The sequence below is a fragment of the Gekko japonicus genome, unplaced genomic scaffold (assembly GCF_001447785.1).
Source record: "Gekko japonicus isolate JY-2015 unplaced genomic scaffold, Gekko_japonicus_V1.1 scaffold2697, whole genome shotgun sequence".
Lineage (NCBI taxonomy): Eukaryota > Metazoa > Chordata > Lepidosauria > Squamata > Gekkonidae > Gekko > Gekko japonicus.
Window position 1 is genome coordinate 85,891 of NW_015160918.1, and position 18,714 is coordinate 104,604.

At 48.6% G+C, this 18,714-nt stretch overlaps 1 protein-coding gene across 1 annotated transcript in view; it reads right to left on the reverse strand.

Annotated features, from left to right (window-relative positions):
* The window catches only part of LOC107121597 (sterile alpha motif domain-containing protein 10-like), a 72,848-nt gene extending 54,725 nt beyond the window's left edge, over positions 1-18,123 (reverse strand). Inside the window, exon 1 of the mRNA XM_015424537.1 lies at positions 17,873-18,123. Coding sequence (XP_015280023.1) covers positions 17,873-18,123 — 251 coding nt within the window. The remainder of the gene's footprint in view (positions 1-17,872) is intronic.
* Positions 18,124-18,714: the final 591 nt, after the last annotated feature.

Sequence of the window (18,714 nt, forward strand, 5' to 3'; positions counted from 1 at the left end):
CGTCCCTCTGTCTATCTGTTTGGTTCCATCATCTGCCTACCTGCGTCTTTGGCGTAATCTTCATGGGGGCGGCGGGGCTTCAGCCTCCGCCGAAATTTTCAGGAAGGTACTCAGCCTCCCCCCGGGAGCCACCCTTGCTCCTAGCAAAGCAATGCCTCTGGCCCAGTCCCAGCCCCCCCCCCCAAATTGGAAAGTCTAGACCCTTGTTCTGTCTCTCTGCCTGTCCATTGTCTGTCTACCTGTGTGGGTCTGTCTGGCTGTCTCTGTCTATTGATCGGTGTCTGTCCATCTTGTCTGGGGATGTCCTAAAAGGAAGGACAGGCTTGCGTTGGAAACAATGGGAGAGGCTGGAAGGCCCATTGGAAATCATGGGAGCTAGGAATGCCAATTGACTTGCACGGCCCCGTTGTAAAACATTGGGGTACAAGTAAAAGGTAAAGGTTCCCTTGCTCGAAAGCCAGTCGAATCCGACTCTAGGGATGCAGTGCTCATCTCCGTTTCAAAGCCGAAGAGCCAGCGCTGTCCGAAGACGTTTCTGTGGTCGTGTGGCCGGCATGACTAAACACCGAGGCACACGGAAGCTGTTCCCTTCCCACCGAAGTGGTACCTATTTATCTACTTGCAATTTCATGCTTTCGAACTGCTAGGTTGGCAGGAGCTGGAACTAGAGACAGGAGCTCACCCTGTCTTGCGGCACACTCGGGTCTCGAACTGCTGAACTACTGACCTTCCACAGCCTGCAGTTCAGCGTCTTAACCACTTGAGCCACCGCAGCTCCTAGGGTACAAGTAGAGTTGCAATAAAAAAGCGGAATGGATTTTCCATTAGGGTCTCTGGGCCCAAATACACTACTCTGGGGATGGAATGAGAGACCACGCATTGTTTCCAATGGGCAATCCTGTCCTTCCTTTTAGTACATTCCTCTTGTCTGTCTGTGTCTTTCTGCCAATCTGAGCTTGCTTCGGGGAGGAGGGCAGGGAATCAAATAAATAAATAAATATCGGTGTCTTTCTGTCTACCTGCCTGTGTTGGTCGGTCTCTCTGTCATCTGTCTCTGCCTGTCCATCTGTCTGTCTACCTGTGTTGGTCTGTCTGGCCATCTCTGTCTCTGAGAGGCAGTTTGGGGTAGTGGTTAAGTGTGTGGACTCTAATCTGGGAGAACCGGGTTTGATTCCCCACTCCTCCACTCGCGCCTGCTGGGTGACCTTGGGTCAGTTACAAGTCCTTTCAGAGGTGTTCTTGAAAGGGCACTTCCGGAAAGAGCCCTCTCAGCCCCACCTACCTCACAGGGTGTCTGTTGTCACATGGAATTCACTGCCACAGGAGGTGGCGGCGGCTACAAGCATGGACAGCTTCAAGAGGGAATTAGATAAGCATATGGAGCAGAGGTCCATCAGTGGCTCTTAGCCACAAGGTATAGATAGGGGCTCTGGGGCAAGTGATGCTCTGTCTTCTTGGTGCTTGGGGGGGGGGTCAACAGTGGGAGGGCTTCTAATGTCCTGGCCCCACTGCTGGACCTCCTGATGGCACCTGGTATTTTTGGCCACTGTGTGACACAGAGTGTTGGACTGGATGGGCCATTGGCCTGATCCAACATTGGCGTCTCTTATGTTCTTATGTTGTGGGGAGGGGAAGGGAAGGGAAAAGAGTTTGTAAACCGCTCTGAGACTGCAAGTGAAGGGTGGGGTATAAATCCAATCTCTTCTTCTTCTTCTATTTTTCTGTGTCTGTCCGTCTTCTCTGTCTATGTCTTTCTATCAATCTACCTATCTACAGCCTATCTCTGTCTCTCTGTCTGTCTGCCTGTGTTGGCTTGTCTGTTCATCGCTGTCTATTTATCAGTGTCTGTCTATGTGTTGGTCTCTTTAACCATCTATCTACCTATCTCTCTCTGTGTTGGGCCATCAATCGTCTGTCTACCTGTCTGCTGGTCTGTCTGTCTATCTTATCATCTCTCTGTGTCTGTCCATCTGTCTGCCTAGCTTTCTATCTAACTGTTCTGGTTTACCTATCTATCATCTATCTACCTATGTGTATCTGTCTGTCTATGTTTGTTGGTCTGTCTGTCTCTGTCTAGTTATCTGTGTCTGTCCATCTGTCTTAACAAAGTTTTGAGTCCAGTGGCACCTTTAAGACCAACAAAGTTTTATTCACGGTATAAGCTTTCGTCTGCATGTCCACTTCCTCAGATGTCTGTCCGTCAGTCTGTCTATCTTTCTGTGTTGGTCTGTCTTGTCTATCTCTTGTCTGTTTATCAGTGTCTGCCTTTCTCTCTTATCTACTTTCTCTCTTATCTATCTAGGTTGGCCTGTCATATCTCAACCCTGGCTTCCAAGGCTGAAATCGGTAAAAGTCACTATAAAACCAAGAAGAGAAGAGAGAAGAAATTGGATCTATGCCCTGCCCTTCACTACCTGAAGGAGTCTCAGAGTGGCTTACAATCTCCTTTCCCTTCCCCTCCCCACAACAGACACCCGGTGAGGTAGGTGGGACTGAGAGAGCTCTCTTGAGAAATGCCCTTGAGAGAACAGCTCTGAGAGAACTTGTGACTGTCCCAAGGTCATCCAGCAGGTGCAAGTGGAGGAGTGGGAAATCAAACCCGGCTCTCCCAGATTAGACTCCCCGCACTTAACCACTACACCAAACTGGCTGTCTTATACCTCACCCTTCACTACCCAAAGGAGTCTCAGAGCGGCTTACAAACTCCTTTCCCTTCCCCTCCCCACAACAGACACCCTGTGAGGTAGGTGGGGCTGAGAGAGCTCTCTTGAGAAATACCCTTGAGAGAACAGCTCTGAGAGAAGTTGTGACTGTCCCAAGGTCATCCAGCAGGTGCAAGTGGAGGAGTGGGGAATCAAACCCGGCTCTCCCAGATTAGAGTCCGCGCACTTAACCACTACACCAAACTGGCTGTCTTATACCTCACCCTTCACTACCCAAAGGAGTCTCAGAGCTGCTTACAATCTCCTTTCCCTTCCCCCTCCCCACAACAGATACCCCGTGAGGCAGGCGGGGCTGAGAGAGCTCTGACAGAAACTGCTCTTTTTCAAGAACAGCTCTTATCAGAACTACGGCTTGCCCAAGGTCATCCAGCAGGTGCGAGTGGAGGAGTGGGGAATAAAACGCTGTTCTCCCAGATTAGAGTCCGTGCGCCTAACCACTCCATCAAACAGGCTCTCTGTGGGGGATTGCTGTAACTCAGCAGTGACTTCATAGCATTTTCCACTTGTCCACCAAAGGGTGACAGAGCACATGATAGTGATATTCTATGGGTCACAGTGTGGACCATTTTGAACTGCAGCCTTGCCCTCCAAACCCAGATCATCTGGACCTGCAGAGGACCATAGCCAAAGGGTCCAGAAGCCATTTTACTCCAGGCCAGTTTGGCCAGGGATCCCGGAGGTTTCTTGCCTTCTTCTGGGCATGGAGCAGCCGTCACTGGTTGTGTGTGGGGGGAAAGGTATTTGTGAATTTCCTGCATTGTCCAGGGGGTTGGACTAGATGACCCTGGAGGTCCCGTCCAACTCTATGATTCTACGATTCAGTCAGGAGAGACAATACTGGCCAGGTCGGATCATCATGTGACTGATCAGCTGACATCCGCCACAGAAGATAGTGATGGCTGCTAATACAGGTGGTTTTAATAAAAGGAATGAGAGAGATTCCTATCAACAGCTATTAGCCATGATGGTTAAATGGAACCTCCATGTTCAGATGTAGTATACCAGATTATGGAAATCACCGATAGGAAGAGGCTATAGCCTTGTACTTTTGGGTTCAGACGTTGTGGGGCATCAGGCTAGGAGCCCCAGGGTGGGAGGTACTGGGCTAAATGGACCATTTTCCCCATCCAGCAGGCTCTTTCTTCCGTTCTTCCGACTCTGTATAAAAAGATCATGATCTATAGTCTCTCTCTGTACAACAGAAAGAGGCAGACATTGAAATTTTAACTAAATGAGTTTAAACGTTAGAACAAAGTTTGAGCCCAGTGGAACCTTTAAGACCAACAAAGTTTAATTCTGGTATAGTTTTGGTGTAGTGGTTAACAGCGGCAGAGTGTAATCTGGAGAACCGGGTTTGATTCCGCACTCCTCCACTTGCAGCCAGCTGGGTGGCCTTGGGTCAGTCACAAGTTCTCTCAGAGCTGCTTCTCTGACGAGCAGTCCTCGAAAGAGCTCTCTCAGCCCCAACTGCCTCACAGGGTGTCTGTTGTGGAGAGGGGAAGGGAAAAGAGACTGTAAGTTGCGCTGGGACTCCGAGTGTAGGGTGGGGTATAAATTCTCCTCCTCCTCCTTCCCCAGAATTTTCTTCTTCTTCCCCAGAATTAAACTTTGTTGGTCTTAAAGATGCCGCTGGATTCAAGCTTTGTTCTATTCCTTCATACCAACGTTGATACCCACCTGAATCTGAATGTCTTAGTTTTGTCAAAGAGTTGTTTAAACTCGTTTAGTCAAAATTGCAGTGTCTACCTCATTCTGTTACAGTCACTAACCTCAGAGCTGGGGTTGCCAGCCCTGGGTTGGAAAATTCCTGGAGATACAAGGATGGAACCTGGGGTGGGCAGGGATGATTGGGACCCCAGCAAGGTACAATGCCATGGAGTCTCTCTTCCAAAGCAGCCATTTTCTTCAGGGAGACTGATCTCCAGGGGTCATTTCCTGCCGGAGCGCTGCAGAACGGCGCTCCGGCAGTAAGGAGCCCCGGCCGCCCCTCCCCCGCGGGTCACCTGGAGAAGATCAGGCAGGGAACCCAGGCATGGTTGCATGCCTGCCCTTTGTCAGGGGGTGTGGCATATGCAAATGAGTTATGCAAATGAGCTCCTGCACCTCTTTTTCTACCAAATGACCCCTGCTGATCTCTGTCGTCTGGGGATCGGTTGTAATTCCAGGAGAGGTTGGCAACCGTACACAAAGCGTTCCTTAGGCAAGTGATCCTGCAAGTAACTCTTGTGCCATCCAAGGAGACCCTGAGTCGCTTCTTGACCCTGGGCCGATGGCGTCAACGTCCGGCGCATTAATGAGCGATTGCGTTTCCTCTCTGTCTTTATTGAACGTGGCACATGCAGCTGTGGCTGGGAGAGCGGATAATGAAGCCGTGCTGGTGACAAATGACTCCCCGTGTGTTTGGTTATTGCGAGAAACCTCAACGAGAACCCATAAATAGCAATAGAATGCAATGTGGGAAGTGAAGTATTATGGCTTCTTTGAGCCATAAAAGTGATTTGATGGTGGCTGAGCCGTGTGTTTAAACACCGAACTTCTCCAATTGCGTAGAAAGGGGGGGAGAGTGAGTGTGTGCATGTGTGATCTGAAAAGCAAAAAGGACGCATGAATGCGAAACCCTTAGAACGTAAGAACATCAGAGAAGCCAATATTGGATCAGGCCGATGTCCCATTCAGTCCAACACTCTGTGTCCCACAGTGGCCAAAACACATGTGCCATCAGGAGGTCCACTAGTGGAGCCAGGACATGAGAAGCCCTCCCACTGTTGCCCCCCCGCGCAGCACCATGAGTCGCAAATCCGGAAGCTGCAGCTAGTGCAGAATGCTGCGGCCAGGCTACTGATGGGTCTCTCGATGAGGGACCACATTCGGCCTGTGCTGAAAGCGCTGCACTGGCTGCCAATAGCGTACCAGATTTGCTTCAAAGTGCTGGTTTTGACCTTTGAAGCCCTTTATGGCCAGGGTCCTGCCTACCTGAGGGACCGCCTTTCTACATATGTTCCCCCCAAGGGCACTACGGTCGGGGGGGGGGGTGTCATCTCCTGGAAATTCCAGGCCCGAGAGACGTTAAATTTGCAGTGACCAGAACCAGGGCATTTTCGTTTGCGGCTCCTACCTGGTGGAAAGAGCTCCCAGAAGAGATCCGGGCCCTGCGGGACCTCTCTCAGTTCCGCAGGGCCTGCAAGATGGAGCTCTTCCGCCAGGCCTTTGAGTAGGAGCCGCTGCCACCATTATTCCATCTTCGTCCCCTATGCACTGTGTTTGAACATCATGACTGCCTGGCCCCCATTGGGGGCGAGGCGCCTGGGCACGGTTTTAGATGACAAGACCTTAGAAAGTAGTTGTGGAAGTTAAGAGCTATCCATCTTGGCCCAACTTGTTTGTAAATTTTTATTGTGTTTTATTGTAATTTATTGTTTTTAATTATGTATTGCTGTTTTAACCTTGGCACATGGTGCCCTTGTGAGCCGCCCTGAGCCTTCGGGGTAGGGCGGGATATAAATTCAAATGTAAATATAAATAAATAAATAGAATGAATACAGAGCATCACTGCCCCAGACATTGTTGGTTTTATGCTGTTGTAAGCCGCTCTGAGCTGGCCATGGCTGGGAGGGCGGGGTATAAATATAATAAATAAATAAATAAGAACATAAGATGAGCCATGTTGGATCAAGCCAATGGCCCATCCAGTCCAGCACTCTGTGACACACAGTGGCCAAAAATACCAGGGGCCATCAGGAGGTCCACCAGTGGGGCCACAACACAGTGGGGTGAAAACACAGGTTCCATCAGGAGGTCCACCAGTGGGACCAGGACTCCAGAAGCCTTCCCACTGTTGCCCCCCCAAGGACCAGGAGTACACAGCATCACCGCCCCAGACAGAAGAACATCAGAGAAGCCATGTTGGATCAGGCCAATGGGCCATCCAGTCCAACACTCAGTGTCACATAGTGGCCAAAACCCAGGTGCCCTCAGGAGGTCCACCAGTGAGGCGAGAACACGGTGGTCTGAAAACACAGCTTCCATCAGGAGGTCCACTAGCGGGGCCAGAACTCCAGAAGCCCTCCTATTATTGCCCCCCAAGTACCCAGACATAAGAACATCAGAGAAGTCATGTTGGATCAGGCCAATGGCCCATCCAGTCCAACACTCTGTGTCACACAGTGGCCAAAACCCAGGTGCCATCAGGAGGTCCACCAGTGGGGCCAAAACTCCAGAAGCCCTCCCACTGCTGCCCACCCCAAGCACCAAGAATACAGAGCATCACTGCCCCTGACAGAGTGTTCCATATGCCTTGTGGCTAATAGCCACTCATGGACCTCTGCTGCTTTCCTCAAAGGCCAATTGGGGCCTTGCCCTCAGCTGACCAGAAGTCCTTTGGGACAGAAGATCTCTAAGTAGGTTTGCAACTCTGGGCAGAGGTCCAGTGGCACCTTTAAGATGAACAAAGTTTAATTCTCGGTATAAGCATTTGTGTGCATGGACACTTCTTCAGATACATGGAAACAGACTTCCTCAAGCCTTACGTATAGGTAGAGAGAGGGTGGATGGAGGGGTTAGTTGCCCGGAAGGGCTAGTTAGTTAGTTTTGATCCACTCTTAGTTCAGTTACTTATGCATCTTGACTCTAACTAGCCCTTCCTGCCAACTAATGCCCTCACCCTCTATCTATATGTAATGGTTGTGGAAGTCTGTTTCGATGTATCTGAAGAAGTGTGCACGTGCACCGGAAAGCTTATACCCAGAATTAGACTTTGTTGGTCTTAAAGGTGCCGCTGGACATCAGGCTGTTGAAATGCATTGTGTGGTTATGCGTGGCACTGGCAGTCCACGTCGGCCTAGTTGCTCCCTTTCGCAGCAGTCTATCTGTTTTACCCCTAATAAGGGAACCTCCGTATACAGAGGCAGCAAACCTTTGTATTCCAGTGCTGGGAAGCAGCGTCAGTTTCTCTGTTCCATGTATGATTGCCCGGTATGATTGCCCTACAGGGCATCCGGTCGGCCACATAGGGTTCCCAGCTCCGGGTTGGGAAATACCTGGACATTTTTGGGGTGGGGCCTGTGGATGGCGGGGTTTGGGGAGGGAGGGGCTTCATCAGGTGGGGTCTTTGGGGGCTCTGCCCCCTTTCTTAAAGGCACAGCCCCAAAGAATTTCTCCCGTAAATGCTTTTTCCAGTCATTTTAAAGCATTTAAAAAAGGCGTGCGCTCCTTTCAGCAGAGTGGGGGTCCTGTAGTTGACTAATCCCTGCACTGAGCAAGGGGGTTGGAGTAGGTGACCTCTAGGATCCCTTCTAGCTCTGTGTCAAGAAACTAGTCTCCTTGAAGAGAGTTTTTCTGCCAAAGTGTGAGCTTTCTTGACTCTAGAAGTCATCACCCCCACCTGCCGGCTTGTTCTCAGAATTGTGGCTTAGGCTGGCAGAAGTGATTAACTTGCAGCAGCTGAGAACTGTCATCTAAAGTGGTCGACAGCTTGCAATTCAGAGATCTCTCCTGGTCACAACTTTCTATTGGCTAAATGGCTTTTCTTTCTGCACTGAGAACTTCAGCCCCACCAGAGAAAATATATTTGCCCCACAAGCCACAAAATCCTGGCTACGGGCCTGGACCTCATCCAGAGACAATGCCCTAGAGTTCACCCTTCAAAGTCGCCATTTTCTCCAGGGGAACTGATCTCTGTCGCTTGAAGATCAGTTCTAATTCTGGGAGATCTCCAAACTCCACCTGGAGGTTCTACTGGGTGGCCACGTAGGGTTGGCACTGCCAGCTACGGGTTGGGAAATTTTGGGAAAATCAGGAATGGAGCCTGGAGAGGGCAGCGTTTGGGAAGGAGTCACAGCTCAGCTGGGGTGTCACCTGATGCTGCCACCACTCTGGATTTAGGATCCCTTCAGAAGGCCCAGAGCACCCTCCCAACACCTTCAGACCTCCTGTTTTGGCTAAATAATAGTCACGGGGACCAGGCAGAGTAAACAAGAAGGAAAAGGTTTATTTTATAGGAGGTCAAACAAACAAGGTGCAGGAATGATAACAGTAAGTGGGTGAAAAGAAAAGAAATCAAATGCCCTAATGCGTCTAAATATACGGTCCCTAGCTCACTATCTCCAGTGGCCTTAGACTACTTTCCCTTCCCTCAGGATGAGGGTTTCTTCCCCACAGCAGCCTTTCTTCTGGCCCTGTTGCCTGAGAAGAAGAACAGCTTTTCCTCTTGCACCAGTTCTTTTATTTTAAGTCCCCTTTCTCTGTGATTGGCTAATTTTGGCTCCAAAACCTCTCAGGGGCTTCTGGGAGTTGTAGGCCTAGCCTCCTCCCACTGCTACACAGGCTCCCTTGGCCTGCTAGGTCCTATGGGCACAGCCCAGATCATGACAGGAGGGGAGGGACGTCAGTCTATAAAAGTTGCTCTAACTATCTGCCCTATGTGGGGTCCTGGTAGTCTATGAGCTTGGTGTGACTCCAGCGACCATTTTTACAGGGGGTCTTAAACTGTTATATTTGATTCGCCGTCTTTTAACTGTTTAATGGCTTTAGGTGTTTTAAGAATTAAATCATATTACCCGGTTTTAATGGTTCATACACGTTGTTGTTACAAATGCTCCTTCTAAGCTGTGGAGTCTTGTGAGCAAAAATCCCACTTTGTGAGCTACTGGCGTTAGTGAGGGAGCGATTTGGCTGCTGCCTAAATGAGTGTGCTCTGCAGCCCTCCTTCCTGAGCGGAGACAAAAATGTGTGAGCCGGAGGCTAAAGAAAATGGTGAGCTAGCTCACACTCATTCAGCTTAGAGGGAACACTGGTTGTTACCCGCCCTGAGCCCGTCTTGGGAAGTTGTTGTTGTTCAGTCGCACAGTCGAGTCCGACTCTTCGCGACCCCATGGACCAGATCCCGCCAGGCCCTCCTGTCTTCTGCCGTCCTCTGAAGTTTGCTCAATTTCATGTTCGTTGCATCTATGGCACTGTCTAACCATCTCATCCTTTGCCGTCCCCGTCTTCTTTGACCTTCAGTCTTTCCCAGCATCAGGGTCTTCTCCAGTGAGTGCTCCCTTCTCATTTGGTGGCCAAAGTATTTGAGCTTCAGTTTCATTATCTGGCCTTCCAGGGAACAGTCAGGGTTGATTTCTTTTAGGATTGACTGATTTGATCTCCTTGCAGTCCAAGGAACTCTCAAGAGTCATCGCCTGCACCATAATTCGAAAGCATCTATTCTTCGGTGCTCGGCCTTCCTTATAGTCCAACTCTCGCAGCCACACATGACTACTGGGAATACCATTGCTTGGACCATGCGTATTTTTGTTGGCAGGGTGATGTCTCTACTTTTTATCATGCCGTTTAGGTTCGCCATCGCTTTCCTCCCAAGGAGCAGGCGTCTTTTAATTTCATGGCTGCAGTCACAGTCTGCGGTGATTTGGGATCCCAGGAACGTGAAGTCTGTCACTACTTCCACGACTTCCCCTTCTATTTGCCAAGGAGAGGGAAACTGACCTTTGGAGATCCAGAAGGTCCCCAGGCCCCACCTGGAGGCTGGCAACCTTACATGCCATGTGGACTAGACAGTACGTTGGACTAGATAGACCACTGGTCTGATCCAGCAGGACTCTGGCCAGTGTAGCTCCGATGAATCACAAGCACCATAGTTACCGCATTGATATTCACTGCGTTTTCCCGTTCCCTTTTACTGTAGCGTGTAACCGAAGAGAGAGGGGTGTAAAGGCCCATGAAAAATTAATCAGGCTTATGCCGAGGCAGCGGGTAAGAAAAGGCATCCAGTGTCGTCATAAATCCAATATAACAAATCCCGGTCTTGGCTAACGATCTTATCAGCATGCGTGGCGCACTGCCGGCCGCAGAGGGACCGTAACCTCATCTGCGAAGACAGCTTGGTCTCGCCAGACGGTGCGGGCAACACAAACATGTGCGCGGGCTCCGTTCCCGCGTGGCGGTTTTTTCCTCCACTTTTGAGGGGAGCACCCACACGCCACAGTTTAAGCCCTCCCTTCCCTCTCCTCACGACACGCTTCCAAGAGCGCCGTCCAAAATGGCGCCATCTGTGAGCCAGTGTGTTGTCCTGGTTAAGGGCGGCAAACTCTGGTCTAGAGAACGGGGTCTGATTCCCCGCTCCTCCCCCTCCCCGTGAAGCCGGCTGGGTGACTTTGGTGGCCAATATCACTGTCGTAAAACCACACACATCCAGAAAGAAATCTATGTGTAATGTATCCAGTCCTAACAAGTCCAGACAAGTCCAGAGACAAACAGTCCTGACAAGTCCAGACAAGTCCAGACATGTCCAGAGACAAACGTTGAGCTTCGCTCCAAGAGACAATGGACTATGCAGATCCTAGTTCGCTCCAATCAGGGGGCTAGGTTCCTGGCCGAGAGCCAATGGGACTCTCGGCCACTGTAAAAAACCTATTGGGCAGGGGTGTGTGTGTTTTGGGTGGCGGTTTCTCGGGGAATATAAGCCGGCCTGCGAGCCGGCCAAAGCTGTCTTGTTCCTGATCGAATAAAGTACGCTTTGCTGAAATCACTCTCCGTTTGCGTACTTTTCACTATGGAAAAAAGATTTTCTTTAGAGCCAGGTGTCGCTTTAGAGCCAGTTTGGTGTAGTGGTTAAGTGTGTAGACTCTAATCTGGGAGAACCGGGTTTGATTCCCCACTCCTCCACTTGCACCTGCTGATGTGACCTTGGGTCAGTCACAAGCTCTGGCACAGCTGTCCTTGAAAAAGAGCAGTTTGTGTCAGAGTTCTCTCAGTCCCACCCACCTCACAGGGTGTCTGTTGTGGGGAGGGGAAGGGAAAGGAGTTTGTAAGCCGCTCTGAGACTCCAAGTGAAGGGCGGGGTATAAATCCAATCTCTTCTTCTTCTTCTCATGTGATGTACAATGGCTAAAAGTTTACACAGTAGGCCAGGGAAAGTGTATTATTTTATGTTAGAGTACACCATGCAAGATGAGTGGATAAAACCCCAAATGATAAAATGGGCGCAATGTATGGGAAGAAACATAGAACAAGATGAATGGGAGAAACTCTGGTCTAGAAATATAAAATATACCAAAACAAGTAATTTTAAAGAAAATATAGTTAAGATGTTTTATATGGGGCTGTTCCCTATAATGAAACTGAAGCTCAAAGACTTTGGCCACCCAATGAGAAGGGAGCACTCACTGGAGAAGACCCTGATGCTGGGAAAGATTGAAGGTCAAAGAAGACGGGGACGGCAAAGGATGAGATGGTTAGACAGTGCCATAGATGCAACGAACATGAAATTGAGCAAACTTCAGAGGACGGCAGAAGACAGGAGGGCCTGGCGGGATCTGGTCCATGGGGTCGCGAAGAGTCGGACTCGACTGTGCGACTGAACAACAACAACATTTCCAAAAATTTTTGGAAGTGCAAGCAAAATATTGGTATGTTTATTCATATTTGGTGGGTCTGTAAAAAAGCAAAGAAATATTGGAATGTTGTAAAAAGAGTCCTGGGGGAGAATTTAGAAATAGATTTACAATTGAAGCCAGATTTTTTTTTGTTAAACATAATACTGGAGAAACGTAAGAAATATGAAATTTATATAACTATGCACATTTTAGTGGTGGCCAGAATCTTATTTGTGAAATATTGGAAAAATGAAAATATACCAACGAAAGATGAATTTATATGTAAATTAATGGAAGTAGCTGAACTAGAAAAATTAGCGTTTACTAGTCAAGATAAGAGTGGGAAAGAATACAATAAATATTGGTCTGAAGTGGATATATGGCTACAAAATATTAAAGGGGAGAAATAAGGTGAATAAAATAGGATCAGAAGTAGAATGCTGGAAGATTTTCTGTAAATAATACGTTGGAATGTATATGTATTTGTTTGATTTGTTCAAAATCGAAAATAAACAGTGTGTGTGGGGGGGAACCAGAAAGAAATATATGGAAAAAAGATTTTCTTTAGAGCCAGGTGTTGCTTTCTCATGTGATGTGCAATTGCTAAAAGTTTACACAGTAGGCCAGGTGTGTCTCTTCCATCAAAGGCAGACACACATCCAGACACTTTGGAAATTCGTTACCAGAACAATTTGGAGAGTGTGTGCAGTTACTGTTAAATACTGGGTTCCAGGGCTTTTTTTGTAGAAAAAGCCCAGCAGGAACTCATTAGCATAATAGGCCACACCCAACAGCAGAAATACATTAGCCTATTAGGCCACACCCCTGACAACGCAGCTCGTTAGCATATTAGGCCACAACCCCATGCCTTCCTTTGGCTTGCCTGGGCGCCCTATGGCTGCACGGAGCCCAGGCAAGCCGGCCCCTGGAGGGAAGGGAAGGCATTTTAAACTGCCTTCCCTTGGCTTGCCCGGACGCCCCTTCCCTCCGTAGCCAGACACACAGAGGTTTTGGCTGTAGTGGGCGTGGCCAACTCTGAAGTCAGCCGGAACTTTGTTCCTGTGCATTCCTGCCCAAAAATAGCCCTGCTACACCCCATGACTGCACCGCTCATTCGCATATTAGGCCACATTCCCATGTTGCCAGAAGTATGGTCATCCAGCCACACCCACCTTTTGCTTCTTATTCTGTTTACCTTGTTTGTTATCAAAACCCAGGGCTTTTTTGTTGCAGGAACTCCTTTGCATGTTAGACCACACACCCCTAATGTAGCCAATCCTAATGAGTCCCTGCTGTTGGGTGTGGCCTATTATGCTAATGAGTCCCTGCGGGGTGTGGCCAACTTGGGAGCCAGCCAGAACTCCGTTCCTGTGCGTTCCTGCCCCAAAATATCCCTGAGCAAAACTACGAGACAAGACTCTAGAGCCTCAGCTCTGTTAAATAGCATGCAGTTGCCACACCCAAACACACCCCACTTCCAGTGATAGGCTATTTACATAACATTACTACTTGATTGGGTTTTTTTCCCAGAGTCCTGGTCGGCTATTGTTCTTGTGCTCCAAGCTCAGCCAGTTTCTGGGGTGATTCAATCAGGGATGATTCAATCCCAATATATAACAGTTACCATGAGAGATGATCCATGGCCTACTGTGTACACTTTTAGCAATTGCACATCACATGAGAAAGCGACACCTGGATATTTCTGGATATTTCTGGATATGTGTTGCTTTACAATGGTAATACAATGGTAATACTGACCCCTGAGGAAGGCCCTAAGGGGCCGAGACGTGTATACAGGTCATAAGAAACACCCATCAATTATATATATGAAACGGAGAGCTCTCTATATATTTGGATCGTTTCTTTTAACTTATTTTATTGTTTACTAATGTGTACACCACAACCAGTTTGGTGTAGTGGTTAAGTGTGTGGACTCTGATCTGGGAGAACCGGGTTTGATTCCCCACTCCTCCCCTTGCAGCTGCTGGATGACCTTGGGCAAGCCATGGTTCGGATAAGAGCTGTTCTTGAAAAATAGCAGTTTCTTTCTCAGCCCCGCCTACCTCTCAGGTTGTCTGTTGTGGGGAGGGGGAGGGGAAGGGAAAGGAGTTTGTACACCGCTCTGAGACTCTGAGTGAAGGGCGGGGTTTATATCCAAAATAATAATAATAATAATAATAATAATAATAATAATAATAGTAGTAGTAGTAGTAGTAGTAGTAGTAATTGTATTTTTATAATAACTTTTTTTTAGTAGTAGTAGTAGTAGTAGTAGTAGTAATTGTATTTTTATAATAACTTTTTTTTTTAATAAACTTTATTCACTCCCCTGAAAAGGGGAGAGATTTCGCTATAAGTTAGAAATAAAGGAAGGTATAAAGAGGGACAAAAGAGTGAGTGGTATTAGTAATATGTTAGTTTATTAAATCTTTTTATAGTCCAATCAGAGAGTCCACGCTTTTCTTCTTCACCGAGGCTTCTTCTTTTCTTCTAAAATGTTAACCAAATAATTAATAAGTTAGTATTGTCCTTTTGGTAGTTAGTATCAGTCTGCTTAAAAGAAAAAGATAGCAGTTTTTAAACTTTATAGTTCTTCCCACTTTTATCTCTCAGGTTGTAACCTGCTGCTCCTCTTTCTTCCTCATCCTTCACCTCTCCTTCCGAACTGCTGTCTTCTTATAATAACTTATTTTGATAGCTTGACCCTCCCCCCTTTTTTCAAATCATTGAATGACTTTGGGCCAGTCACAGTTCTTTCCACTCTGAGACTCTTTCAGGTACTGAATGACAGGGTATAAATCCAATCTCTTCCTCTTCTTCTAAGTGTGGCTTCAGGTGAAGAAGTGTTGGCTTTCATACCCTGCTTCTCTCTACCTGAAGGAGTCTCAAAGGTCTTACAACTGCCTTTTCTTCCTCTCCCCACAACAGAAACCCTGTGAGGCGGGTGGGGCGGAGAGAGCTCTCTCGAGAACCACCCCTGAGAGAACAGCTCTGAGAAAACTTGTGACTGGCCCAAGGTCACACCAGCAGCTGCATTTGGAGGACTACACCAAACTGGCTCTCACATTAAAAAAGCTACAGCATTTACTCAAATGCTAGACTCGTTTTCCCCTCCCCAAGTATGCTGTCAAAAAAAGGGAGGGGTCATCTTCCATATGCCTGCAAGTTACAGCTAAATCGATACAGGTTCCTTGCTTACCATAAAAGTGAATCTATCACCAAGCGCCGACCCTTCTTAGCTTCTGAGATCTGACGAGATCCGGCTAAGCCAAGCTGCCGTCCCTCCCAATTAGGTAGCAGGGGATGTGGAAGACCTCCGTTTGAGACCCTGGAAAGTGGCTGCCAGCCAGAGTAGGCAATATTGACATTGATAGACTTTGATAAACCAGTGGTACAGAATGCAGAAGGTCCCAGCTTCAGTGTCTTCAGTTGAAGGGGCCATGGCTCAGTGGTAGAGCCTCTGCTTTGCATGCAGAAGGTCCCAGGTTCAATCCCCCGCATCTCCAGTTCAAGGTAGGAGGTGAAGTGAAAAACCTCAGCCTGAGACCCTAGAGAGCTGCTGCCAGTCTGAGTAGACAAGACTGATATTATTATTGTTGTTGTTCACTGAATTTCTGAATCGCCCAATCCCTGAGTACACAGGGCTCTGGGCGATGTACAGCAGGTTTAAAACATACCAAAAAATACAGATTAGAATCTGCAGTTCAATCATTCCTACTTTGATAATCTCCAGATGGCATTCGTTATTTAATCTAAAGGTTTCCAGGGCTCTTTTTGTAGAAAAAGCCCAGCAGGAACTCATTAGCATAATAGGCCACACCCAACAGCAGGAACTAATTAGCATATTGGGCCACACCCCTGACAGCACAGCTCATTAGCACATTAGGCCGCACCCCCATGTTACCAGAAGTGTGGTCATCCAGCCACATCCACCTTTTGCTTCTTATTCTGTTTACCTTGTTTGTTGTCAAAATCCAGGGCCTTTTTTTGTAGCAGGAACTCCTTTGCATGTTAGGCCACACACCCCTAATGTAGCCAATCCTAATGAGTTCCTGCTGTTGGGTGTGGCCTATTATGCTAATAAGCTCATGCTGGGCGTGGCCAACTCGGGAGCCAGCCGGAACTCCGTTCCTGTGCGTTCCTGCCCCAAAATAGCCCTGCTAAAACCTACTCTGGACTGTTCTGACTCGAGGGCAGGTTAAAGAGGGGGCCGAAGTGGGCAAGGTGAAAGAGAAGAGGAGGGTGCCAGCTATGATGGAAAACCATTGCTGTCCTCAACCAAAAGCCCAACGCTTTTGATGGGCAAATGGTCTGACTCAGTAGAAGCCAGCTTCATGTGATCGGGATCGGGAAGGAAGAGATGTGACGGACCTCCGCCTGAGACCCTGGGGAGCGGCTGCCAGTCTGAGCATACAATACTGACCGTGATGGACCAAAGGGCCTGATTCAGTAAAAGGCAGCTTTGTGGGCTCCTGAGCATGTGTTCACCCCCATCAGGGAATCCCGATGTACTCAGCTGCCTAGGGAGGTGGTGAGCTCCCCCTCCCTGGCAGTCTTCAAGCAGAGGCTGGACAAACCCTTGCCAGGGATGCTCTAGGCCTGGGGTGTCAAACATGCGGCCCGGGGGCCGGATGAGGCCGCCTGGAAGGCTTTTATCAGGCCCGCAGTGGAACTGGCTGTCTTCTGCTTCTTCTTCCACTTCTGCTGCTGCTGCGTCATCGTAGGTTTGCAACTTACAGATACACACCTGAACAGCACACTCAAGATGGCAACAGCACAGATATTTTGATGCAATAATTCAGAGCAAGAGGTGTCAGTTATCAGACACTGTTAAATAAACAAAACATTGCAAGGGTGCCCATGTTTTAAGCATGTTTTTATTTGAAGTTAAAAAAAAACCCTGCTGTGTTTGTGTCCTTTATAAAGTTTATATCTCCGCTACCTGGCATTAGGAGCTGCGGTGGCTCAAGTGGTTAAGACGCTGAACTGCAGGCTGTGGAAGGTCAGTAGTTCAGCAGTTCAAGACCCGGGTGCTGCATGATGGAGTGAGCTCCTGTCTTTAGTTCCAGCTCCTGCCAACCTAGCAGTTCGAAAGCAAGAAATTGCAAGTAGATAAATAGGTACCACTTCGGTGGGAAGGTAACAGCGTTCCGTGTGTCTTGGTGTTTAGTCATGCCGGCCACATGGCCACGGAAACGTCTTCGGACAGCGCTGGCTCTTCGGCTTTGAAACGGAGATGAGCACCGCAACCCTAGAGTCGGATCTGACTGGCTTTCGAGCAAGGGAACCTTTACTTTTACTTTACCTGGCATTACATTTTATGACACACATGGCCTGGCCCAACAAGGTCTCATTTCTGTCAGATCCGGCCCTCATAACAAATGAGTTCGACACCCCTGGTCTAGGCTGATCCTGCAACTCTGCCCTTCTAGCTGTCTTTACATTCATTTAGATGGAAGAGCACCTACAATGTTAGGCTACACGTATCCATCATGAATAAAGAAAAATAAGGCTGTTTGTAGACACTGCTGGACAATAAGACAGTTTGGAGGCATTATTGGCTGAGAAGTTCCTGTGGCTGTGCCTCTTTGGGAGCTCCCGGTGATATGCAGTCCTGACGAAGGGATCGAAAAACTCATTGAATAATCTGGAGGATGAGTTGACTTCAGCTTATTTATTTTTTATTTATTTTTATTTACATGCGACTTCTATACCGCTCATAACCCCTAATGGGTCTCAGAGCGGTTTACATACTTACTACTATACAGTAGTGATTGAACCTACCTAGGGCCACATTTCACAAGGGGAGGGACTTCCCTATCGACACCCTGTTGGCAGCGCTTCTTCCCTTCTCCCGGCGGGCTCCGAATGTTATTGTTGTTCTTCCAGGCCTCTTTCTGGCTGCCCGGCGACCTTCTCCCGGAGGCTGGTGTTTTTGCGCACAAACGTTCTTCCGGCTGCAGCTTCCGGCTCACGTCCTTCCGGTTCCAGCCGTGCTGCGCCGTCCCTGCGTCTGCTTCGCCTGCGTCTCGCATCCTTGCGTCTGCTCCGCCTTCCGTCAGGTCTGGTCGTCCGGGATTCAGCTGCCATTGTTGTTTTCGCCACTGCCGTCTTCACCTCCGTTGCTGTTGCCAACACTCCTGGCACGGAACCAGGAGGTGGGTGCCCCCTGCCACCTAGGGCAGGTACCCATTTATCGACTCGTTTTTATTTTATTTATTTCTTTTTGTTTGTCTCAAGTCCTAAAGACTGGATCTACTTGCTGACTGCACCGTCCTTTACATTGTTAAGAAGTGGATGTAATTGCTTTATGGACATTTGAAGCTCATGTTTTTCAGTCCATTGAAATTGGAATTTGTGAAGTCTTTCTTTTGGGAGTGTTCAGGGGTTATTTCCTGCGGGAGCGCACAGGAGCGGAGCTTCGGCAGTAAGGAGCCCAGGGGGCGGGCACATGCAACAAGCCCCGCCCCCTGCTCCAAGCAGTCTTCAGTTGGGCCACGAGGGGCAAGAAGCAGCCAGGTAACCCCCCGCCCGCCCACCTTCAGGTACAAGCTCTCCCTCCTCTGTGAGGGCAGATCTGCATGTTCTCCCCCCATAGTTAGCAATCCAAAACAGTCCAGTGGCAC